Consider the following 26,122-nt stretch of genomic DNA (forward strand, 5'->3'; position numbering starts at 1 on the left):
CTGTATTCTCTTCCCTTTCTCCTCTGCCATATGCAAGGGTTTTCTTTTCCTGAAAATGGCAGCCTGGGAAGCCTCTTTGGTGGAGCTGACATTTTGGAGTCAGTAATGTGGAGGTGGAATCTCTTTTGATTAGAACAAAGTGTCAGTTTGTTGATATCACTTGGCTTCGTCTGTTGCCTCGCTATGAAAAGCAGCCACCAAATGAAGTGGAATGAAATTACACCACACACCAAGTTATTGCCCATTCGGATCAAGGTCTGAATGGGAATATGATTGGTACAGCCAATCAGGTCTATTTAGCCGATTAGTATTTTGATTTGTTTTTCTTTATTTGCGGCATTTTCCTTTTCAGGGTCCTTTTTATTTTTCTCGTCTTGGCTCCCGCAGTTTTTTCCTCTCCTCATCCAAAAAAAAATCTCTTTGAGCTTTACCTTTCTCTATCCCTCTGCCTAATTTCCCGTATTCCTCTGTAACTCTCTTCTCCTTGTGACCGTGCTTTGTCAACTTCTCTCTTGTTCTTTTTCTATTTGCATCTTTCACACACACTCCCTCTCTCTGTCCTCTCTCCTTTTGTTCGTCGATCTCTGCCGTTCTACTTCTCCTTTTCCGCCTCTCTCTGTTTTAATCTCCCTCGCTTATCTCTGTCTCTTTAACTCCTCGACTATACGCCCAAAAGTCATTATGTATGTTCAAGGGTACGTGGGTTGATGTGTTTGTGTTGCATGGGTGTACGCGGCCATCCCGATGTCCTAGTCACCAGGAGTCTGGTGTGATGTAGTAGCCGCTGCTAGTGTTTGTTTGTTTACCTCCCACAGCCACTTGGAGTTCATTAGCAATGCCTTTGCCTCAGGAGGATCACTTGCACACAAACACACACATGCACACACACTCACACACACACACACACACACACGTACGTGCTCTTCCTCTGTCTTTCCCATCGTCTGATTTTTCGTCTTGCACAGATCAGCACCATGACAAGCTAGACTGACAGGTATCCTACTTTTACAGGAGTTTTTTTGTCACAATTTGCGTCAATAAAGGCCCCAAACTCGCTGTGAAATGTCAGTTTCATGCGCAATAAGCTTTGATAGTCATTGCTGCAGTGCTGTCTGCCTTCACAAAGCTGCTGCATATTTGCATATGTATATTTGTGTACATGTGTGCGCGTTAGCCTCGTCTCTGCACTGGAAAAACAGGCGGATGGATTTTATTGTTCATTTTGCGCACACTACAAGTCAGCCTTTGACTGTTTTATTTTAAGGGGGAGATAAACAGTGACCACTAATTACAGCAGCAGCAGGCAATAACACAGCATGTGATAAGACTGGGTGAATAACCAAACTGATCGAATTGTCGAAATTATAAATCTTTTAGCAATCCAAGTCTCAAACTTCAAATCGAATCTTCTCAGTCACACATAATCAAATTTAGACTAGCTATAAAAAAAGACATCACAGTTGTCGCTTTTTCAAAACATCAAGTTAGAACAATAGAGAATGACTACGGTATTTCAATGAATTAGAACACAATCCACATAATGTATTCTGAGCCACCTCGTTGAAACTGATGCTGTTGAGTTCATTTGCGGTTTCACGTTATTCTGTGGCATAAAAATTGAAGGTTTATTATATTATTATAAGATTTTATCAAGTTTCATGCCTGTCAGGACATAATATTTTGTAAAATTATAATAAAGCGTTTGTTCAACCAAAAGAGACTCTTAAATTTTCATTCCTTTAAGGGTTATTGTAACAGATCATGTTAATAATTGAGTCATTATTCCTGCGAAACCATGATGTACTGTGTTCTGAGATGGTTATCGTACTGCCAAATGTAATACTGTTGCAAACTAGGGGTGGAAATCGAGAACCGGTTCCAACTCAGAACCGGTTCCTGTTGACCAATTCCATCAGAATTGTACGCCTCCAATGTTATCGATCACCTTTTAATGATTCTCTCATTCCCCTACCTGCACAAGGTTTTACGGTTTTCCTGAAATTTTGCGTTGCGGTACGTTTGCGTCACACTCTCTCCGACGACGACTCAGACCTTAAACCACGAGGTAGCATCATGGAGAGGAGGAGGCGATCTGGTTGCATTTCACCAAAAAAGATGAGAACTCTGACATGTGTAATCAGTGAAATGCTGCAATATTGTGTAACGTGCTAAAACATCTGTCTACACAGCATGGAGACCGCCGGCATACAAGTGCTAACTTAGTACTCATACGTGCTAAGTTAGCACTTGTATGCAGGCGGTCAAACTAATTTATTTAGACTATATTTTCTTTCTACACTATATCTTTTCAAGGTGTTATTCAGTATGTTTGAGTTGAAAATGTTCACGTTCACGGATTTGTGCAGACATAATTATGGGAAAAAATAAAATGGTTGCTTTTGGTGCAGAAGACTGTGTAGAACTCCTTTTTTGCCACTCAATTGACTACTCAGGAATCGATATGAGAATTGATAAGGAATTGGATTGATAGGCAGAATCGACAGTGGCATTGATATTGATAAAAACTTAGACACCCCTAGTTGCAACCCTAGCCTTCATTTTGGGCACTTGTTAGGATGCAGCGTTCATTTTGATTCGTGGCTCTGCCAACTAACAAACAAAAGTCTACCATTCCCCTCTACTTTTATTTCTGTTTTTGGTCTTCATGAAGTCCTGAGAAAAAAATACTCATCTAGTTAGCTGCTAATTAGCCTGCTGCTAAGTGTTCACCAGCTGTCTCTGACTTCGGTTGTGTAAATAGTCACTCTACATTAGACAATGTTTAGCTAGCTTGTTTGTGTTGCATTGTAAACATTTCAGATGAAATGGGAAAACTTTTGGTGAATATGGTGTTACTGGCCGACATTTGACCCATGTATGAGCATGTTCGAGTCCTCTGAGCAGCCATGCTCTGATTATAGTAAAGTGTCTGTTTGGATTTACAGATGTACTCTTGAACTGGTTTTGGGGGCTAAAGATCTGATGATGAAAACCATTTCTTGAGGCACATTTCCAATTAACACTAGTGCTCCTGGTTATAAAATGTTGTCTCAAACAACAGTTGCAATATGCAAGTAAATGGTTTCACTCTGGATGTGTTTAGGGGTGCTACCGATCATATTCAGTCACTAAATGTGGCGTACCGTCTCCCCCTACCATTGAATTCTCGCCAGAACACTGCTATAGTTCGAATCATTTTGCCCCTCTAGTGGTTGCCAGTTTGTTGCACTACTTTTCTAACACACGCTAGCATTAATGTTGCTAACGTGAATAGTTAATGTTGCTAGTTAATGTTAACATTGCTAACGCTAGCTAGCATTAACATTTCTAATGCTACCTAACCTGGCTTACGTTAGGCAGTACAGTATGCCAGGTGCATACTGCAGAACTCAGACAGTTTTACATTTTTTTCCACAAACTGGCAACCACCAGGACTCTTGATGCTGACAAAACACAGATACCACAAACCTTGTAATAATCTGGAACCAACTGTCAGAATTCTTTCACAGACATAACCAAAACAATCATTGTGGACATTACAAACAGATTTATTCTGCACCTTCTACACGTTCTGTGGAATATTGTTGTTTAAAATGTATTTATCAATATATCAGTTATCAATATGACCTTAAGTGACAAGGTTACAGACGACTACAGATTCATTGGTTATGTGGACTGAAGTTCAACACATCAATCAGCTTACTGTCCGGTCTAAAAGTATACAGAACTATGAGGTGATCATACTGTGTCTATCAGGACAAACAAAGCGAGCACAAGAAACTTGTCATGTGCTGATCTATTAACAAAAATACATATTGTTACTTTTTGATATTTTGTAAAATGTGCGTGCCACGTGGGACACAGGTTTCAGGTCACCATCCAGCCCCAAGAACGCGATCTGTCTGCATGACTTCATATTCACATCGTCATTTTTACATCGCCACAGGCAATGTTGTGCCATTAGTGAAAACCTGAAATTCAGCCTGTTTTTTTTTGTCTCCCAGTCAGACCACGAGCTACATTATTGGTGCATATTGAGTGAATGCAAGTGGAAAGATACCAGACAATATTCAACCCACAACAAATCATTTCATAGTTGTCTGTTTGTTACATAACTGTATGAATCATAGGGAGATTTTTCTTTTTTTCTTTCTTTTTTTTTTTTTTAAAAAAAAAAAAAAAGAAAAGATGATTTTGATCCTGACTATGTGCAGACAACTTCACCCGGCGGGGTCTATACACAGAGAATGATGTTGCATTATAAGCAGTGATAAGCAGCCTCTCTCACTCTTTCTTGCTCTCTCTCCCGACATCCCATAATGATACTCAGACAGACTCAGGCAGACACCCGCTCAGTCCCGATTGGTAGAACTGTTGCCAGGGAGCGTTGCCGTCTCAACGTGGATAGAATCTGTTGTCTGGTACACTTTAGACATGAGAACAACTGCAGGATCTGAATATTTATAACGAGGGGACTGTTCATATTGAGATTGTATAGCGGCAACATAAGCGAGAGGGGAAGGAGCTGTTCCTGTTCAGCTCGCTTCCAAATTTTCCTTCACTTTGCTGCTTTTCCATGTGGACTGTACTACTTGAACTGAGATATTAATTAGTGCTATAACTTTACCTTATTTCTCTTCATTAAATACCTTTAGATTAGTTGTGTTTTTGTCACCTGCCTCTCAAATAAAAAGTTTAACCCTCAAAAATTGAACTTGCTTGAACTATTCCGTAAAGTGCGAAAACCCCAATGCATGACTCACGACTGTGTATGACTTTTATGGTTTTATGTTTGGAATGTCACCCTATTGTCATTTGCTAGGTAGCTACAGTATAACTAGTAATTAAATCAGTGTGTATGTGCGTGCGCATGTGTGTGTGTGTGCCATCTGGCGACTCGTCTCATTTCTTCATATTATTCAAATATGCCTGGACCTGCTGCTACAGTTAATAACACTGTGCGTAGGTATGAATCCTTGATTAAAATGAATGTAACACATTCCAACAAAGCAGACAACAGCAATCAGAACAGCATTCAAATCTCATGTATCAACTCATAAGCTAGGCGCGCGCACACACACAGACACACACACACAGGCCCCGACACACGGTGCCAAAAGTCACAGCGGTATATAACGATGATTATAAAAACACGCCTTGGTATGCGGGAGAAACTTTGACATGGAAATGCAAACACACAGAGAAGGAAATGAGGACACGAGCAGCACAGAGGCATGCAGGCACACACACATACACACACAAACACACACACACACACACAATCACTCATTAGGCAAACAAGTTGAGGGAGTTCAAGCCTTTATATTTTTTTATCGGCGATGTGCAAAGTCTATATTTAATGCATGGCAAGGGGAGGCTGCAGTCTCCCCGTGAGTGATTTGTGCTGTAGTACATGTGTGAATGTGTGTGTGCACCTAACCCGTAAAGGGAACGTACATGCGTGTTTCTCTCGTGATCATCCGTGCATACATTTACATGCGGCGCTGTGTCTGTGTAGTGTGGCACACCGCCGTCCTGTCTGCCTGACTCAACATATTCTCCGTTCACTCTCCTTTCTCTCCCCCCCTCCCTCTTTCTCTTTTCCCTCACTCCCCTCCTCCTCCTCCTCCTCGTCCTCGTCCTCCTCCTCCTCCTCCTCCTCTCCCTCTCGCTCTGCCCGGCTGGCACGTACATGCATGTCTGTAGACTCTGTACTGTGCTTGCTGCCGTGGCACGCGCCAACCTCACTGCAATGCAGCCCTGTGTGCATTAATTGGCAGAGAGACAGTGGGTATGTGGTATGCAGGGTGGATGGAAGGATAGAGAAAAGGGAGAAGCAAGAGGCGGTGTAAGGACACAATAGTCACAATGACTGACTGGCGGACGGACGGAGCGACGGACAAGCCGTGTGGCGGGTTCACAGAGGGACAGACAGACAGACAGACAAACAAACAGAATGTGTATTGCTGAGTGTGCACGGGGAGATTACCTGACTGTGTTGGCGTGTGTGTAAGAGAACAGGGGCCAGTGTGTATATGTCTGTTTGCATTAGCGTGTTTGCAGATTTGTGTCTCCTGCATTTGACTGTGCTTTTTTTGTGTGCGCTCACTCATGTGTGCCTATATGTGCCGTGCAGATATCACACTGCTGGCGCAAAGCTCCCTCAACCAAAGTCTGACTCACTGTATTCAACGCTTTGTGATATCCTCCCTTTCATATTTCCGCTGTGACTGAAGAGTAAAAGTTTGCTCAGTTTAGCACAACTTTCTCCACTTGAGGTTTCTTCGGCAGAAGCGAAAATGTATCTGGAGTCTTTCCGGGGACATGCTCGGATTAAAAAAAAAAGATCTGCATCAGCTTTTTATATATTTGATTTGGAGGCTGTGTATCGTGAGGTTGACTGTCATCATGTAGCGTCTGTCAAAATGCAGCGCAGAGGTCAGGGAGCAAGCGCAACACAACGTTTTGCGCGTTTGTGTGTGTGCACGTACTGTACAAGTGCACTTACTTCAAGTGTCACAGCAATCTTGCATTCTTATCCTCCCACACACATCTTTCTGGAAGTTATCCTCTCTCTTAGCTGTTGTCTTTTATCTTCTCTTTGCCTGTCACAGGCTGTGACATCTGGCTCCTGTCTTCCCTCGTCCGCATCAAGCAACATTTCAGAGAGGCCCTCCATGTGCTGGTCAGAAAAAAACCCCAAAACATGCACACACACAAAAAAAAAACTGAAAACACAGAAATGTCACCTGAATAAGCTGAGCCACCACAGTGGAGGCGTAAATTAATCATTTAATTTATCAATTCATGTAGAAAACACAAAATAGTCTTGCGTGAAGACAGAACTTCTCTGCGCTCGTGTGTAGGTGTTTGGCAGAGAGGTCCTCGCATGATTCAGAGAAAATGCACAACACTTGCTCGAAAAGTAAAACCTCTTTTTCTTTTTTTTCTTCCTTTTTTTTCTCCAAATACTGTCCTCCACAGATTGTAAGAAAAACGGGGAATACCTTGAAAATGTTTTTTGATTGACCTTTTTTTTAAAAAAAAAAAATAAAAAAATAATTCAACAATTAGAAGGATTAGGAGGATTACTGCAGAGTGTATATTAAAGCTCCCAGTTTAGCAAAGCTTTGCTTTACAGAGATGTGACGCACTCTCTCCAGACTTGCGTCAAACAGGGATTTCAGAAGTTTCACTATTTGATGTTATAATTAATTAACGTTGGCTGTGACCTCTGCGAGCCTTTTGCTCATTTCTCCTTTGTCGTGGTCGCTCTACCCTCTCTCTCTCTCTCTGGTCGACCATATAGGCATCTGTGTCCAGGGGCAAGTGGCAGAAGTTGCTTCAACCTAATTGTCTTTCTCTTCTCGTACTGTCCTCAAATGACTTTCTCTCTGTCTCAACTCTCCCCTCCCTCCCCTGCTTCTCTCTAGCTCTGCCCAGTCTCTGTCTCCGTCTGTAACTGTAGCCTGTGTTTTTCTCTCCCTCCCACTCCCTGCGACGTATAGATACTGCATTGATCAGACACACACGCGCAGACACATGCGCATGCACACGCACACGCTGAGCCTCCCACTCCTTTCATCATTGATTCGCTCTGCTCTGCTTTCTTTCTCTCTCTTTCTCTCTCTCTCTCTCTCTCTCTCCCCCCACCCCATTCTCTTTCGCCCTCTCTCTCCCTCTCGCTCTCTCTCTACAGCGGCACTTGTTGAATTCAGCCCTTGGAGAATAGGGGGGGGGGAGAGAAACAGAGAGAGATAATGACAGGGAGGCAGAGGGAGGCTTTGAGACAGCACTAGAGCAGACAGTGAGCAGAGAGAATGGGGCTTTGGAGGATATAGAGATAGATTGAAGAAGGAGGAGAAGAAGAAGAAGAAGAAGAGGAAGAGGAGGGCTGGGGGAGAAAAAAGTCAGACACCCGAGAGAATCATCTTTGAGACAGTGGGAATGACACTTTAAGTGAAAGAGAGAGTCGACCAGACGGAGCACATCTAAGTGCTCTCCTTCCATCTCTTAACTACTACTCCTCCTGTGTCCTGGTCCTGACTGCTGCTGCTGCTGCTGCTGCTGCTGGCGGTGCTGGTGGTGTGTTTTGTGTGGTGCCCAAGGCTCCATGCTGTGTTTTTAACCAGAGGACTGGTTTATACAGGTCAGAACTGTCTGGGATAACAGTGAGCGCCTTTTTTTTTTCTTTCTTTCTTTTTTTCTGCATCTGTGCATGTGTGAGAGGCTGTTAGCGGAGGAAAAAAGTCGTGTGCTGGTTTTCTCCAGGTGAGAGTTTGCGTGCCAGAGTACACAGTAATTTCCTTATGCAGCCTGTACTGTATATGTGTGTGTGTGTGTGCTTATCCGTGCACACTTTTATGTAAGTAAGCCAGAGTGCATGTCTGTGTGTATGGAGTGCATGAAGTGGGAGAGAGACAGAGAGAGAGAGAGAGTGTGTGTGTGTAAGAGAGGCGGTGACATTTTTTTTTTTTTTTCAGTTTGTATTCCTGGAAACCGTTCTGCAGCATTGCTTAATAATGAAACTAGTGCGTATATGTATGTGTGTGTGTGTGTGGGCTGGTGGGGGAAAAAAAAACAAAAAACAATGACACAAGGTTCAGCGGGGGGAGGAAAAAGAAGGTGCAAGTATGCCTGGTGGAATGTAAGAAAAGAAAAGGGATAGACATTAAAGTTGCTATAAAAACAGTGTGTCTGACATGAGTCGTGTCCAGACAGAGTTTAGAAAGAGGACAAATGCTGACAATGGTGAAGAGTCAGCAGACATCGAGGAGTATTTCTGAAGTGTGACGTGAAAAACTGGTTGAGAAGAAGTTGTCTCGCAGGTCATCGAAGTTCACAAGAAATGTTTTGATGAAGCGCAATATGTGGAGCGAGTCCAAGCTCCTTGGTATTTACGTTGTGAAACGCCTTAAGCCTATGTTGTTTTACATAACGTCCTCATGTACAGTAGGCACGGCATTGTATTCAGTTTTTTTTTATTGTTTTTTTTTTTTTTCTTTTGTGGACTGACTTGACTCCTCCTATCTCCCTCCCGCCTGCCTCTACTCTCTCTCACCCACTATCTCCGCATATCCATCTCTCTCTTTCACACACCTCTCACCTCTCCCTCAACTGTATTCATTTTCTCACTTTATCTCAACTCTATTTTCAATCTTGTTTCATTGCCTCCCTTTAAGGCTCTCTCAATTTTTCCCTTCTCGCCTCGCTACCCTCCCTGTGGCATGTCGTTTCATCTTTCACGCATTTTCTATTCACTCCTTTCTTCTTCATCACCGTGCTTCTCTTCTCCAACGCGTTCTTCATGCCTTTCTTCTTCTTCTTTTTTTTTTACAGATGCCTCTCTCCGTGGCAGAGTCTGCAGTGAATATCTGAAATCCCATCTTCCTCCTCCTCTGCGGCCAACATGTCCCAGCTGCTCCATGTGGAGATCCCAAACTTTGGAGCCACAGTTTTGGGCTCCCTTAACGAGCAGCGCCTGCTGGGACACTACTGTGATGTATCCATCCTGGTCAAAGGTTGGTTTGTAGGATTTTTCTTATATTACGGTCCTTTTAAAGAAGCAGCTTATTAGTTGGTTGTTTAGTCTCATTTCAGGGTCGTCATATACTGACACGTTAAGGTTGGTGGCAACCTGGGAATGACACCCAACACGAAACTATCTTTCTCTGGAAAGGCTTTTGGCATCTTTAAGGTTATTGATCAACATGTAACAATGCCCTTAAAGGTCCTTGAAAGAAGACTTTCAATATTATTAAGTTAAAAGACTATATAAGTGTTACACAGAGGAGCATAAACATGTTTATTGTCAGATCATATGACATTTATTACTTGATTACATATTATAGACTGCTTAGAAAAGCCTCAAGAGTATCTTGTATTGGTTCGTTATAGTATTACAAACACATTGATTTAGTTTAACTAACCTATTATGTCAGTGTTCAAACTTAACAAAGATTTCCTGGTGCCTTAATAAGATAAAAATATTTTTAAAAATACATATTTTATCATGCATTTTTCAGTAGTTAAGGTTTCTTTTTGCAGTTACAGTATTTAAAGGGAGAATGCATTTTTCACAACCTCCTCAGCACCTCCACCAAGGCTTTCATCGACATTCCTTAGCTTGTTAACAGTGTAAACTTATAAATGTAAAAATATATGTTCTTATGATGCTGTTATTAACATCTGTATAGTCAGACATAGTATGCTCATTTTATCCGTATCATTTTATTTGGGGTCACGACTAGAACACATCAGTATTCTCATACTGTCCAGAGCTACATTGTACTTGTACACTATCTCTTTAAAGACACCCTGCCTGAATACCCAGTGTGCTCTTGATTGGTCAGCTCACTCTCACCCAACCCAGCACTGCTAACAACGACAGAGCAGCTGTGCTGAATCAATTATTTTGTGTCAATCTAGCCATGACACATAAATTATGCGAATGTGTGACATGGTGATGTAGTGTGATGTCATGAAGTCACGAAATTAAAGACGATACCACTGACAAGGCGTTTCAGGAGCAGTGTTTTCTGTGGGAGAGAGGAGCTCCTGTTGGTTCAGACTTCTACATGCACACGAGCCAATATAACACACTGAAGGAAAGGGGAAAAGCATAATAGGTCTCCTTTAATATAAAGCTTTACCAAATTTTTTTGCACTATTGTCAACTTTTTTTTGTATGTTTCTATTTCCGTCAACCAGGTCAGGCTTTCAAAGCCCACCGGGCCGTTTTGGCTGCCAGCAGCCTCTACTTTCGCGACCTCTTCAGCACCTCCACCAAGACCCAGTTTGAGTTGCCCTCCTCAGTCACACCTGCTTGCTTTGAGCAGATCCTCACTTTCTGCTACACAGGGAAGCTAACAATGGCAGCTAGTGAACAGCTGGTGGTGATGTACACAGCTGGCTACCTCCAGATTCAGCATATAGTTGAAAGAGGCATGGACCTAATGTTCAAGGCAAACTCACCTCACTGTGACTCGCAGACAGCAGGGTCTTTAGAGGAAACAGGATCCGAGCCGCAGAGTCCTTGTAATAACGGTAACGGACTAGCGGTGGCTGCTCTTTTGGGAACGCCAGGCTGGTCTCCATCCTTACTGATGCCGCAACGGAAGATTAAACTCGAAGGAGGCGACCCGACGCCTGTGACGGTACCCTCGACGCATAGCAAGATTTCGTCTTCGGAGTTGGGGAGTCGGCTGGCGAGGGCCAGTTCGCTGTTCTACTCGACGGCTGGCGGGACCACCATCCCCGGTATGCCTTCATACCAACTGCAAGGGGCTGGTGGAGGTGGAGGTGGAGCAGGAGGAGGGGTTGAAAGGTCCAGTCCTGGAGCGTCCAGCCTGCCGACCACAGACAGTCCTACATCCTACCAGAATGAGGATGAGGAGTTCGAAGAAGAGCCCTACGATGGGATCACAGAGGACGCGTACAGTCATCTCTTCGGTCGTTCAGCTAACCCCTACGGCAGTGAGTATTAGTATTGCTTTTATGAGATCTTTGTGAAGTGTCACAGCGCTTAGGTGAGTTTCAAACACCATTGCTGTATTTTGGTGGAGAGCTCTCATCGCCGGAGCTTCACTCTGAAATATTTTCCATCATTAAAAACTTTCTAAAAATACAAAATGCTCCCAGTTTTTAAACAAAACTCAACGCTCCATTTTTTTATCCAACAACACAATCAAGAACATTTGACTTGTACTTTTCAAGTATTTATTCCTCAACTCCAGTTTATTGAAGTAGTTTCACGGAAAAAATGGTCAAATTTGCAAATGCTAATAAGATGATCTCATTGGCAAACCCGCATCGGTTTTATCTTTCTAGTCATGTAGATCTGAGTAAGTGAATTAGTTTCTCAATTGCCCTTGGCTCAGATGGAAATTCATTTGATGTCAGATGGATCTAAAAGTAAAACTGAGCATGACTTTGCAGAAATGTATAGCCATGAACGCCTTTTTTTTGGGGGGGGGTTGCATAGTCACTCCTTGTGTGGACTTGTCATACATTGTGCTAAAGAAATGGATGCACATTCATTTCATCCCAGTTCCATTATTTAATCTTTCATAAATCATGTATCATGCACAACTTAAAAAAAAAAAAGGCAGGATGTTGTGCCTCCAGTGTGTGTGTGTGTGTGTGGGTTCTCTCAGCATAAAGATAGCTTTATGGGGTTATGATTGGAGCGCATCGTGACCAACAACACACTCCTTATCGCAGCCTCAACAGCTGTTCTGTGCTGCTTTTTGTTGTGGTTGTTTATATATACATCCTTTTCATACTGGGGCAGTTTTGCCCTGACATGCATGCATAGATTCATTTGAGTTTGCATTTGCACATTAACACACACATCAGACAGCAATGGTTGACAAACTCAAACTCAATTGCGCATGCACACACACACACACACACACACACACACACACACACACACTTTCCTTTATTCTTAGAATCCTGCAGCCCAAAGGTATCACACAGGTTTGTCAAATTCTAGTGTTTCAGATATTTATGAAATCCACTCTATCTGCAATCAGTCAGAGCACCCCAGGGTGACATTGTGGGATATTTGAGATCCACGCACCTCTTTCCTGTGTGTGTGTGTCTGTGTGTGTGTAAGTGTGTGTAGATAAAAGTGTGAATGCACATGCAAATGCATTAATCCACACTTTCGTCTCTCTGTGTGTGCATGTGTGCAGGGCAATTAATGGATTAATTTCTCCTTTTCTGTGTGTGTGTGTGTGTGTGTGTGTGTGCACGTGTCTGCATGTGCATGTGCACACACTCTCCAGTCATCTCAGAGGTTAGGCGGAACAATTTTGTGAGTAAGAACCCAACACCCAGCTTTGGATCTGTCCCCCCTCCAAAACTCAAGTTGCTGATACAGCATCGTGACTTATCTGGGATACATCTGCAATGCTCTGAAACATTTATGAAACAAAACAAACTTGTATGAGGTTACACCAACCCGCTTTGTTAATTCTATTTCGTAGCCTCCGTCTCAGCAGGGGACACAGAGGGCACGTAATTTTGTCGCTTACATCCTGATGAATTTATAGAAGCGCACACATCTTATCTGTTTTTGTTCAGCCGCGTAACCCGAAACCCCCTTTTCAGTTTTTCGGAGCCTTTTTCTGAACTCTTTTCTGTTCTCGCTTGCTCTCATCAGTCCAGGACAAGCCAGAGATGGCAGCGGTGCCCTTGGCCTTGGAGAACCGCAACTGTGTGCTGATCCGCAGGGACCTGGTGGCGCTGCCTGCAAGCCTCATCAGCCAGATAGGCTACCGCTGCCACCCTAAGCTCTACACTGAGGGGGACCCCGGGGAGAAGCTGGAATTGGTTGCTGGTAGGCACGCACATACAAACACATGCATCCACTCACACACGCAATTTTTACACTTGCATTTTTATCGCACGCAGAGAATAACTTTCATGCAGCGAGTTTGGAGAGTAGTCAAACCTCCACCCCCACCCCACCTCTTTTTAGATTTTAGAGTATGGTCTCAAAAGTTGGTGAAATCAAATTTAATTGACTGAAGTAATTTCAGCGGATGAATTCAGGAGACTGGAGAACTCAGTCGTTGTAGGATACAAACTTTAAAATCAGAAACCTTTCTGCCGACAACATCCAAAATCCGTGACTGGGCAAAGAGGCCAGTGATTGGAGAGTTACCCGCAAGTAGGGATGTTAATGACTAATGATTTTTAGATTCATTGCTGTTAAGAATTTACTTGATTAAAAATGCATGAACCGACAGCAGATGGGCACAGATACATCAAAAAGTATCATGTTGCAAATAATACTCACTCATCAAATATATCAAAACAAAATACAAAATGCTGGTGAGGGGGAAGTGTTTTTCATCTAAAACTTACAAAAAAAAAAGTCTTATAACCCCATATTTTATTTTTAGCCATTTAGCAGCCACAATATGGGTTGGATTCAGCTGGGACATATGATTTTGCATGGATAGATCACAACAGTGGTTAAAACAGATTTCCAGTGGAAGAACATCCAAAATATTTAATGTCTCATAAATAATTCACCAATTATCAGTCGTGAGGCTGCTTACTTTCAAACGAAATGACCTCAAATTTGCCACCGCCAGCGACCCAGTGACCCTTAGTTATATCCCACTTATTCAGGAGACACATGTATTCAACCTGTGTTTGACCCATATGGGACTGTTGGACGTCAATCTTCGGTCACTGCAGCTCTACAGTAATTCAACGCCTAATATACATTACTGCTGAAGACATTTTGGCTAAATTGGGTCCAGACATTTAGAACATTAAATTGGATTTCGTATCGTCTGACCCAAGTTCACCCAGATTCTCATTGGCCGCCATTGTGGTTGTCACTGTATTGATCTGAAAGGGGACAGCATAAAGCTGCAGCGCTTCTCTGCGGAGATGGAAGACCGTGACAGAAGGACAACCACCTCTGCAGTGCTCATCAATCAGGCCTTTATGGTAGAGTGACTAGACAGAAGTCACTCCGGAGTGAAAAGCGTATGACAGCCTGCCGGGGGTGTGCCAAATGGCCCTTACAGGCCTCTGAGAGCATGAGGAGAAAGATTTTATGGTATGATGAGACAAAATCCAAACTCTTGGGTCTGAGTGCCAGATACCGCTTTTGGCAGTCAGACCGTAGACTTTCAGAAGAGAACAGGTAGCGCTCATGTACCAGACAGAATTCCTACAAAAACATTTAATCAATTTAGCATCGAATCTTTTCAGACAAAAGAGTCTGAGAGTCTGAATGCGGCCCGGTGTGCGCTACAGCCGAACATGATGACATGTGCCGTCCAAGTAGGAGGCACTAATCAATGAAAAAGCCTGCTCGGATTCAATTAGATCGAAACGCAAGAACACATAGAACACAGTGGAAACACGTAATTCAATTTGTTTTTTCTGCATGTCAGATTCAGAAAAAAAATATGTGAACGTGAAGGAGGCAGTTTTCAAAAAGAAAGCAAAACCAAGTAATGTAACAGCTTGTCATCTTCTGTTTTTTATGGTCGTTCACTGCATTTTCTCACCCCATTTTTTTTATTTGAACAGCTGTAGCTTTCTTTCAGTTTATTGAAGTTCTCCATGAACCAGAGAATAAAAGATGAACTGTTAATTGGGCCAAGAGGCAAAATGACAAATCCCTAGAGTCTTCAAAGAAAGGAAATGGGTCGTAAAAAAATCAGCAGATTTCTCAGTAAACCCTCTTTTTCATGCCACACTAGGTACACAGGTGTTCATGACCCGAGGCCAGCTGATGAACTGTCATCTATGCGCCGGCATCAAACACAAAGTCTTGCTCCGGCGTCTGCTAGCCACGTTCTTCGATAGGTGAGTATGGAGACATGCACAACAGAGCAGAGCAGTTGGTATTAGTCTTTAAGGGCCTACTGTAAGATGTCTGTGTATGACTCCCAACACCACCGCTGTTGTAACAAAGCAACTTTCACACTCCATCTGTGGCCATGTTGTGCAATGCGGTTAGTTGTGTGTGTGTTCCCATGTTTATCTACTGTATGTGCCTGTTGCTGACTCTGCCCCCTGGTGTTCGCTCTGTGTCCCTGCAGAAACACTTTAGCCAATAGCTGTGGGACAGGTATCCGTTCCTCTACTAGTGACCCCAGTAGGAAACCCCTGGACAGCAGGGTCCTCAACGCTGTCAAACGTAAGTTTACTGTCCAGATAAACCATTTTATATTTGTGATGTATGTTTAAAAGAGCACAGTTTGCCGACAGACAGTTGTTGTCCTCTTTGTCTTTCAGTCTACTGTCAAAATTTCAACCCTAACTTCAAGGAGAGTGAAATGAATGTGATTGCTGCTGACATGTGCACAAATGCCAGGCGTGTCCGCAAGCGGTGGCTGCCGAAGATCAAGTCCATGCTGCCTGACGGCATGGAGGTGTACCGTGCAGGAATGGGCATGGGCGCTGCCGTGGGCCTGGGCCTGGCACTGGGTGCCCCTCAGCCAGGGGTGCCCCTCCCCTTCGAGCCTGACTTCAAGACCCTGGAGCAAAGGTTGTATCCAGATCGCAAGGACCCTCTCAGGACTCACCCACCGCTGAGAGAGGGCAGCCCCGGATCTGGGGCGGCTGGAGCAGAGGCTGAAGGTGAAGGTGAAGGAGTAGTCCAGGAGGAACATGAGGAAGACGAGGATGAAGCCGGGTTAGAGGGTGTAAACGGATCACTGGGGGCGCCAACTTTGATCCCAGGAGCTGAGGCAGGCAATTGTGGTGACACGCCGCCTGAGCAGGAAGTGGAAAGTTTCGGACAAGGTCTGAGGGTGAACGGACAGTGAATGTCCCCTGGGCTGCCTCTCACATTGTGAAATCTGTTTAACACCGCATTTTCTTTTGCTTGCTCTCTTACTCTAACATCTCGTCCACCACTCTTTCTTCTCCGCTGTGCTTCCTCAACGGGAATTATTCAGCACAACAAAGCTGCGCTCGTAGGTCTTACTATACAGGAATCTGTCACACATGCATGTGCACACGTGTACACGCACAATTACTGATAGTGGAAGTAGAGCAGCGATAGTAGAAGTAGACACAGGCATGGCATTCGCACAATGAGAAAATCAACCCTCTCTGCTCCACCCTTTTCTCCATGTATTCTGTATTTACTCAGTATTTCGGCACCGGCAGCAATATTACAAAGACCTGATAGCAAAACAAATGGCTGTAATGATTCATTATTTCAGTGCAATACAAAAGCAACAAGCTGCTTTGCTGGCAGTTTATGTGGGGTATAAAGGTTCCTGAAAAGAATTCCCTTTTGGTGGAAAGCTTCTTCTGAAAATAACCCCATGTAACTCTGGGGGGGAAAAAAACAGATGAGTGACACACAGCTTGCTTCAAAAGCCCAGTTTTATCACTTAACATTGTTGTAAGATAAATATGTATGAATATATAACAAAGAATGTATTATAATTAAAGGTCAAGTACTGTATTACCACCGTCAGACAGAACAAGTTTCTTTCTCAGTTAAAACAGCATGTCATTTTTATGATAAACATGAGGACAAGTTTTTTTCTGCGAAGGCTTTAGACTTCTCCAAAAACTCTTACAAAAACATCGTATCACATGTAGTTCTTTTTTCATGCATATTGGCCCGTGACATATTGGATTAGAGTGTCAATGTGATGCCTGTGTCTGCTCCAGACTGCCCCCCCTCCCGACCACACACACACACACACACACACACACACACACACACACACACACACACACGACACACACACACACACACGCCACACATGACACACACAGACAGACACACACACACACCACACAGACACACACACACACCACACATACAGACACACACACACACCCTATGATACTAGCTTTTAATATCTGCACCAGTGCATTTAGAATACACTGTCCAACAACAACAAAAAAGATGTAACAAAGCTTTTTAACTTTGAAAAGAAATCATTTTAAAACAACATCATTCTGTCACAGAGACACGGAGGAAAGGGAGACACGAACAAGAACACAAACAGCTTGCATGCATGAATACAAACAGTGGACACAGAGAATTACTGAAAAACAACAGCAAAGCCACAAACCTGCATCGAAATATGAAAAACAGCTACTGTTGCCTCGACATATGCCATTAATACGCAAAAGGACTTTTTAATCCCGCTTCTTGCTGGGATCTGACCTCAGTCTGACACACGTTAGAACTGACCTGGGCGTGACCCAGGATTGTGTTTGACACAGTATCGATTGGATTTGTTTTGTTTTTGTTTCTTTTAAACTACGGAGCGTGCTGTCACCACGGGTATATGGAAGAGTACACTACACTGAGTGGTAGAAAGAAACATGTCAGAGAGAAGCACTGTTTCACCTTGATGTGATGTGGTGGTGTGATTGGCACCAAGACTATATAGTCCTGCTTCCATCCTGTTTTTTTTTTTGTTTGTTTTTTCTGGGTGGGTTGGGGGGGTAAATTATTGAATAAAACTTATATGAGCAATTTCTGCTGGCTTACTGCATTTGCACTCAAGATAAAAAGGTTAAGGGGTGGGAAACTAAGAAGTTTGGCAAAATGTGACTGTAAAGACTGTAAATTTTCCCCCACTAAAACTGGAGTGGGGCGATGAGTCGAGCAGGGACTTTAACCTGTATTTGTCATACTCATTTTCTTCTTTTTCTTTGGCATCTGTTTTGTCACGCTTTCAGCCGCGTGTAGGGACGCAGTCCAAACAGCCTTTCTTTTGTTGTTTTGTGCATTGATTTTGAAGAGATACACTGTTTTGTAAGTTTTTACTTTACTGTTTCTAATTCATGTTGATGTGCATCTAATCACAGGTTCAGACCATCAGATTCAGTTGAATGAATGAACCTCAAAGTTATTTTAAGGCCATCAATATTTTGGGGGGGAAAGCGTAGCTATGTATGAAGAAAAATACAGTAAATCTTTTTTTTTTCCTTTGCAGAAATTGAGTGCATAAGTTAACAACCAAGTAAAAAAAAAAAAAAAAAGAAACAACAAAAACAGTATATGCCCCCCAGATATATTTGATCTATCTGTTCATGTTTGGCCCAGAAAGGTTGGCCCGGATTATTCTCTGTTTGTGTTGTCTTGTTTCGGACTCTTTAGGGGAAGCTTTAAGAAAGCCCCTGCACAAGAAACACAGGGTTATACTTGCACTAGGTAATGATAATAATAGTAATAATGACGTTTACAGTCTTGTTTTTTCTTTTTCTTTTTCTTTTTCTGTCTATTTTTGGAAGAAATGTGATTTGTCAGAGGTAAAACAGGGCTGTGTTAGAATGGCTGAGATGATGAATGAATGTAAATTGTAGCACTGCTTTGGCGAAGGGGTCCAAGCCTTGACCTGATATGGTCAAAAATACTCTTATATGACTCATTTTTTTTCCTCAGTTGTATACAAAAATTAATATTGGCCACAGTATAAATATAATTTGACTGTGAGGCCAGGTGATGGTCTAACCAAAACCTTTTGTGATTTTCTTTTTCTTTTTGTGACTAATGTGAAAAGGTCTTCCAGTGCGACGAACAGCAGGGAGCATTTCTCTAATATACAGAAAACTGAGCGAAGCTTGAGTACAGGATTTTATTTTTTAAAGTATTTTGACAGTTGTGTACTGTATGTCTGTAATGTTGGAAATCTTCACAAAAACTGAAAAGATCCGGAAATCTTCCTGTACAGATACACATTGAGGTTTAACAAAATTATGTTTTTCTTTTATTTTTTTTCCTACAAGTTCTTAAAGATTCTCTTGTTTAAAAAATAATAAAATAAATAAAGATATTCAGTTGTTATTATCTACTGGACTTTTTAGAGGATCCACTGTACTTCTGGTACTTAGGTACTTTGTTAACTAAGGTCTCCTAAAATGCACACGTACGTGTGAAAACTTTGGAATTAAACTCAGATCCATAGTTATTCATTAGATCACAAAAAAAGTTTGCAATTAAATCAGCCTACAACACCAAAAAATTAAAAACCTGTTAATTCTACTATTCAACTGTGCAGTAAATGTCTTAGGTTGCAATTATGGATAATCAATCTCTGCTTTTGGTTCCTATAGCAAACAGGCAAATACATGGCCGCCACTTTAACTTAGTAGAATCTGATATGAAGTGCAGTTAAAACAATAAAAAAGGGTGGGAAACATTGATATACTCCACTGCAGTGATAAAGGGGTGTGGAGCAGTGCCTTAGACTGTGGCTGTGTGGGTGTGAATGTTGTGATGTGAACCTTTACAACCTGTTAAGATAGATTGACAGATAGATTTTTTTTTTTTACTTAAGTTATAATTCTACTAAAAAATTGATGCCTCCAAGATCCTTTGCTCAGTGTAAAGTATGTCACATTTTATTCACTCATTTTCTCGTTTGCCTTCATCTCATTCTTTAAGGAGGACGTGTACACCAGACAAATGTCATTGAAATCTTTTTTTGAAAAGGTTTTTTTGTACTTCGATGCATTCAGCAGCCAATCAGCAACAACCTGGACCCCCCTGGACCGACACCCTCACATTATTTATACGATTGATAAACAAAATTAAAAAAGGATTAAAGGTGCAACATGTTAAAAAATGCAGTTGAATTATTTACAGTTCTGGTGTTATGTGACACCTGTCTGTTGTGTCGCAGAGATATAGACTGAAGGTAGCACGCTAACCAGCTAGCCTTTCCTGTCCCTGGTTCAAAGCTCCCGTGCTTGTGGTGTAAACACCAACACTTCCTCGGTGCTTCGAGCTCCCAGTCAGGAAGGCCCGGCTAATGTAGCTAACTAGCAGCTTCAGTTAGCAGCATTTAGCTTAGGGATTTGCTGCCCCTTCTGTTTTAAAGGGTTAGGGTTGCGACAGGTGGCAGTTCTTACATACTGCACATTTTATATACACATTACTATCTATATATATATATATATATATATATATGTAGATGTATATATATATATATATATATATATATATATATATATATATCTATATATATATGTATATATGTATATGTATATTTATATAATTGTAGTTAAACCTGTTGTTGAAAGATCTCCCTTTGGAATATTCCTCCTTACAAAACAAGAACACGTGCATAAACCAGTTGCTGTGATTTCCTTAAGACACGCGCTCATTTCGGCTTGTTCACAGTTTCTTTTCCTTTGCAAAATCTGATTCTGACCCTGCCAACAAAAAGAAATGTTTTTAAGAAGTCCTTTTGCCTCTCCTCTGCTTCGAATCTTTTTTTTTTTTTTTGTTAAATTTCTTGTGCCGGATGAATTTGAACACGATGATGTTGCACTATACTGTAAACTGAGGGATTCTCAGAGAATGTCATGGCTAACCCCTTTGGGAGGATGAGCTCGAGCCGAGGTGGCTGAAAGTAAAAAAATGGTCCTGTAAAATGTATTTAATGTTTTGTCTCTGCTTCACAGCAAACCCTGTAGTAAAGGATTCTTTCTTTTTTGTTGTTTCGTAACAGAAGTTTGTGTTTGTGCGATGTCCACCATTCACCTGGATCATCAAAAATGACAAGATAACAGATGGGATGGGGATCGTTGGTCGAAAAGAACCTATTTTCACAAACACTTCTTTGCAAATAAATTGTTACTTACTTTCTCGAACTTTACACAGTGCTCCGTTCGTCCACCATTACTGTCAAACTAATGGGCTCAGTAGTCTTTGTTCCACTGAGTGGTTTAACCTGAAAACAATACATTTATATGCAAAGAGACACTTGTATCATAAAAATGCATGCCATTCAGACACTCACTCTAACCCGATGAAACCTCTGATCTTTATGCACCATGTATTTTATGCTGAATAACTGTTGTCACTGTTAGCAAACAAAGACTGTGGAGTCTCGCGATGAGAAGGGTTGTATTTTTATCACACAGCCTGGCCTTTTACTGAATGTTTAAAGGGTTAAGTTTAACCTGTTGTAACAATGACAGCAAAGTAGTGATAAAAGAGTGGGAAATACATTGACTAACTACCCAGTTGAGTGTGCATTTGAACCTTCAGCAGACTCAGAGAAAATGCACTAAAAGTTTGTATGTGTATGTATGTGTCCTTGAACATAATGCCAGCACTTTAGAACTACTTAGACAAATGAGAGAGAGGAGAGAAAAAAAGAAGAGGGTGAGGTGAGAGAGGAGGAAACGCAACTTTTAAAGCCATGTGTTCAGAGCGCTGACAATCAGAATAGGGGATGAGACCCAAAGTGCATTATGGGAGATCCGACATGACTTGCTGTGCTCTTGCTGTCTGCTTTGTCTTTCTCCAGCTTGCTTTGGTCTGTGCTAGCTTACTTTCCAGAGTAGAGGGACGCGGTGATGTTAACCCCCCCCTTGGTTATAAGTGTGTGTCTCTGCAACAAGGACTGACGGATATTTGGCCGATACCTTGGTGCTTCATGAACACAGCTGTCCCATGTTGACATGGACCATATCTGTAATGCTCTTGTAAGCGCACTTGGGTCCTAAGTCTGGGCTCGTTGGTAACCTCTCAATGGACAACAATCCGTGTGACGGAGGAGGATCTTATCATGCAACCCTACACTTTGATCGTGGTAACGTTCTTCACTATCAACAGGGCTTGGACCAGGAAAACTGGGATGGGACAATTTCAGTGTTGATACCGCTTTATGTTTCAATTGAAAAATGTTAAAAATGTTTATGCGCCTTCTGACTCGAGCATCAATAATATATACAACAGAAATGCAAGTTGCCACTTTTGATGTTGCATAAGAATCTACCTATCATTCCCGTCATGATATTTGCCATCACCAGTTTCAGTTGTGTAGTCCAAGAGTACCTGATTTCTTTAAAATGCAATACGGAAAAATCTGCTTTCTAATAAAAGTCCTTACTTCACCATAACAACGCCCTCCTCTTTCCTTTGTCTTTGTTTGTATGCAGCGAAGCTCTTTCTTTGAGATAGCTGTTTTCCCACACCTTAATGGCTATCTTCAGGGATTCTACACAGTGCTGACCAACAAATATCAACCCGAAGAACCTTGTTAGAGAAGTTTTTGCAAGTTGTGATATATTGTAGGAATATATATCTGTCCCAGATGTGGGTAAGGAGGTGCCAACAGAGCCAACGTAAACATTCTTACTTGCAGTTTGGAATCAAGCCACACATTTAGTGACACCTTGCGACAAAATAAAAACGAAACAAAATGGTGTGTTTGGATTCACAGAAAATAAAAGACAATTATCAAGACAATAGCAGGACATTGTCAAGAAGCAGGGCAGCCACACCTTATCTTGACAATAGTTTGAAATTCATATATTTAACATATTTAGATTTTTCTCTTTTTTCAAAGTGACAATAAGAATTCAGAATCATGTTTATGGTCAGCGTACATTTTGTTAATGTCTTCTAATCTAATCTAATCTTCTGATTAGTTTCAAGTCTATGAAGTGTCCCAAATTAAAAAGATTGCTGATCACCATTTCTCCAGGTGACTTCTTAAACAGTCCAATACCAAGACTCCTCATTTCCATCATAAATGACAAAGAAATGCTGCAAATACATTTAAGAAGCTACAAATAGCACATTTTTGAGATTTGACAATAACTCGTTTGCTTGGAAATGAGTCAAAACAATTGATCTGTTATCAAATCAGCAACTCATTTTCTTTCAATCAACTGATCAAATAATCGACCAATCACTTCTAATTTTTTAAATGCTTTATGACATCATCTTTGGTGTTTATCATTAGACTGATATGCTTGTTTGTGTGTTTTAAAAGGTATTTTCTCATACATTTATGTTTGTTTGTTTGTTTTTAAATCTGTTTTGGAGTGGATTAGGTTTTCTGTGTTTATCTTTGGCCATAACCTTAAAATATTCAAAAATATTGCCAGATAGTTTTTGAAATGATTGCCCCCCTCTTTTGTGTATAGGGTCTGTGTTGAGGACTCAGCACGCTCTGCTATCTATTAGTCATCCTACGTAGCTACGTAGCAAAATCGCGCGGCGTGTGTTTCTCTGTTCTGACAGACTAATGTGGTTCACCAGAGATTTGTCTCAAATACAGACTCGAAAGGGGCTAAACTAACTCAACAGATCGGCTGCAAAAGCAGCAGTTTCTGTGCTTGAAAATGAGCGACGACACAGACACCCCTCCTGAGAGGGAAATGAAGGTATGCGCTGTTATCCAACTCATGTTGACAGGTTCTGGGTTAGCTTAGCTGGTTAGCTAGCTAGGTTTCGTTTTCTGTGTCGTTAACCCTGACTCAAAAGCAAGTACAGTACCGTAAGGCTAACTTGGACGCAATAAGCAATTAGAAAAGCTCGGTAGAAAAGGCTGACAAGAAAAAGCCGCTAACTTTAATCCTCTCTGTGTGTAACCAGCTATGCTAGCACGTTAGCTATTAGCTTTGTAACGCTTGATCGTATGTGCTTCTTCAGAGTTGAACGTTAGCTTGGGGCCAGGTGATTAAACAGCCACATGAATGACAAATAAATCATCACATTTTGTTCACGTTGAATAAATGTTGCTGTAATGGTACATACACACATTAGCATAATTAGCTAACGTGATGTTAGTTGCGGAGTTTGTAGCTATTGAGCTGGCACCTAACTTGCTAACCACCCATAACTACTCTTCCTGAAGTAATAAACACTGCTTGTCTGTGTCTTTCAGGATTTCCAGTTTCGCCAGATGAAGAAAGCGAGAGTGTTTGAGCCCACTGAAGACTTGCCAAAAGATAGATCGAGTCTGCTGACGGTCTCAAACAAATTTGGTTTGACTTTTGTCGGGCTCGACCGGACGTTCAAAGTTTACCTGACACGAGACCTTCTGGCTGCTGACAGATTTGACGGCAACTCCAATGAAATAGGTATGGGTGTGACCGTACAGGTGTGAATTTGAATATGTGTCTACTCAGGTTTGCACCACTTGCAAACAAGGCAACTACAGCTTCATTTCCATTCATGTATCATCCTCAAATTTGACCCACATTTTCCTCTTGGTCCTAGTGGAGGGGATAGCAGCATTGGCGGAGGTGACTGTGGACCTTGCTCTGCACCACTTGGCCCTCAGTTGTGATGAACTCACTCTGTCAGTATGTGGCCTGTCTGAGGGGGCCGGTTTGTCCCTCACCTTCTATGACGTCCGCACCTTCATGAACAAGGTGACTGCTTTAGTCAGTGGATTTATTGTTATAATGTATTAGACAATGCGTCATAATAAAAATGGTGTAGATGTCAAATGGAGATGACTGATAGAAATGTACAATACAAGGGAACTGCTGATCTATTCTAATGAAATATTGTGCATATTTAAAGGATTTCTTAACGTTGTTCAGGCATATCTAGTATGAGAGTCAGATGTCTTGCAGATGCCCTTAAACTGAAAGATCCTTGACACAAAGCAGTTATTTTAATGAGCTAATCAATAGCATTTGAAATCAAACATAACATAAAGTCTGCAAATAATATTTTTTTATTTATTTATTTATTTATTTTCCTTTTCCTTTCTAGGCAAGACCACAGAAGTTACCTTTTGCATCACTGCTGCCAGCAGTACCCACCGGCACTCTGGTGCAGGACCTGAAGTGGAATCCTGCTCAGGCATCCATGTTGGCTGCCTGCATGTCTGATGGCAGCATGCAAATTTTGGACGTCACTGACGGTGCCAAAGTGCTGGCCCAGCTACCGGCCTCAAGCGGCATCACGTGCAGTGAGTGGGACTCTGAACATACTAGCTGAGTTTGCCTGTGCTCTTATCTCTGTTGTGGCTGAGTTGATGTGTTTTGTTTCACACAGTTTGCTGGAGTCCAAAAGGAAAACAGGTTGCCGCAGGAAAAATGAATGCCACAGTCAGTCAGTACACACCAGTAAGTAATTCACCATAATTAGAATTAAAACACTGACTGCTTCCTGAGAGCTGCAGCATCCGATTACTGACAAGATGAATACATGTTTTTCTCTTCTGTTGAAAAGGCTCTTGAAGAAAAGAAAGTTATCCCATGTCCACACTTCTACCCCTCTGATGAACCCGTAAAAGGTAAAGCAAATCCCGTACTTTAACGTATTAATGGTTCTGTGTTGTACGGCCATATATTGAGCTGGGCTCATGAATGGCTTCTAATGGCATTGTATTTAATTTTCTAATTTACTTGTGTTTTACCTTTATTACTGTGTTGAAATCCCATCTGTGCCTGACACCTCTCTTTCCTGTTATCTCTCGCAGTTCTGGATGTGCTGTGGCTGAGAACTTTCGTGTTTGCAGTGGTATATGCTGCTGCAGATGGCTCCCTCGAGACACCTCCTGAGCTAGTGTTGATCTCCCTCCCTGTGAGTACGCCCTACATTCACAGTCCACTGAATTCATCCATTTGGAGTTTTGTCAGGTTGCACCCCTTCGGTCTTTAATGCTGCCTTTCTCACCGCCTCAGTAGATACATTTGGCCATACTGTTTTCTTCACATGAGCGTTACCTGTTTGTTTAGTGATATTTTCTCTGCATGGCCACAACAACAAGGTGAAGTAACGAACATAGCATTAGATTCTCTGCCAGGCTATGTTTTGTAGATCTGATAGTCAAATGCCTTGCTGTGTTACCATCTGTTTTGTGTAGAGACTCTGTGGTTACATAGAGGCTTCTGCTGCAGTTAC

General features: G+C 41.9%; 2 protein-coding genes across 15 annotated transcripts in view; both read left to right on the top strand.

Moving 5' to 3' along the window:
- The window catches only part of LOC119030016 (nucleus accumbens-associated protein 2), a 32,674-nt gene extending 13,382 nt beyond the window's left edge, over positions 1-19,292 (top strand). For 4 of the 6 annotated variants that reach the window (XM_037117313.1, XM_037117311.1, XM_037117314.1 and 1 more), the window contains exons 3-8: positions 9,340-9,521; positions 10,711-11,475; positions 13,169-13,345; positions 15,237-15,342; positions 15,579-15,676; positions 15,775-19,292. In XM_037117313.1, coding sequence (XP_036973208.1) covers positions 9,410-9,521; positions 10,711-11,475; positions 13,169-13,345; positions 15,237-15,342; positions 15,579-15,676; positions 15,775-16,307 — 1,791 coding nt within the window. In that variant the 5' untranslated portion in view covers positions 9,340-9,409 and the 3' untranslated portion in view covers positions 16,308-19,292. Of the gene's footprint in view, positions 1-7,345; positions 8,150-8,249; positions 8,272-9,339; positions 9,522-10,710; positions 11,476-13,168; positions 13,346-15,236; positions 15,343-15,578; positions 15,677-15,774 lie in introns of those variants that run through there. The other 2 variants (XM_037117315.1, XM_037117316.1) reach the window with 2 other exon arrangements.
- Positions 19,293-23,428: 4,136 nt separating this feature from the next.
- The window catches only part of nup214 (nucleoporin 214), a 30,211-nt gene continuing 27,517 nt past the window's right edge, over positions 23,429-26,122 (top strand). For 6 of the 9 annotated variants that reach the window (XM_037116688.1, XM_037116683.1, XM_037116689.1 and 3 more), the window contains exons 1-7: positions 23,429-23,643; positions 24,147-24,342; positions 24,482-24,636; positions 24,986-25,184; positions 25,271-25,341; positions 25,448-25,511; positions 25,698-25,801. In XM_037116688.1, coding sequence (XP_036972583.1) covers positions 23,602-23,643; positions 24,147-24,342; positions 24,482-24,636; positions 24,986-25,184; positions 25,271-25,341; positions 25,448-25,511; positions 25,698-25,801 — 831 coding nt within the window. In that variant the 5' untranslated portion in view covers positions 23,429-23,601. The remainder of the gene's footprint in view (positions 23,644-24,146; positions 24,343-24,481; positions 24,637-24,985; positions 25,185-25,270; positions 25,342-25,447; positions 25,512-25,697; positions 25,802-26,122) is intronic. The other 3 variants (XM_037116685.1, XM_037116687.1, XM_037116692.1) reach the window with 2 other exon arrangements.

The sequence above is a fragment of the Acanthopagrus latus genome, chromosome 12, assembly GCF_904848185.1.
Source record: "Acanthopagrus latus isolate v.2019 chromosome 12, fAcaLat1.1, whole genome shotgun sequence".
Taxonomy (NCBI): Eukaryota; Metazoa; Chordata; class Actinopteri; order Spariformes; family Sparidae; genus Acanthopagrus; species Acanthopagrus latus.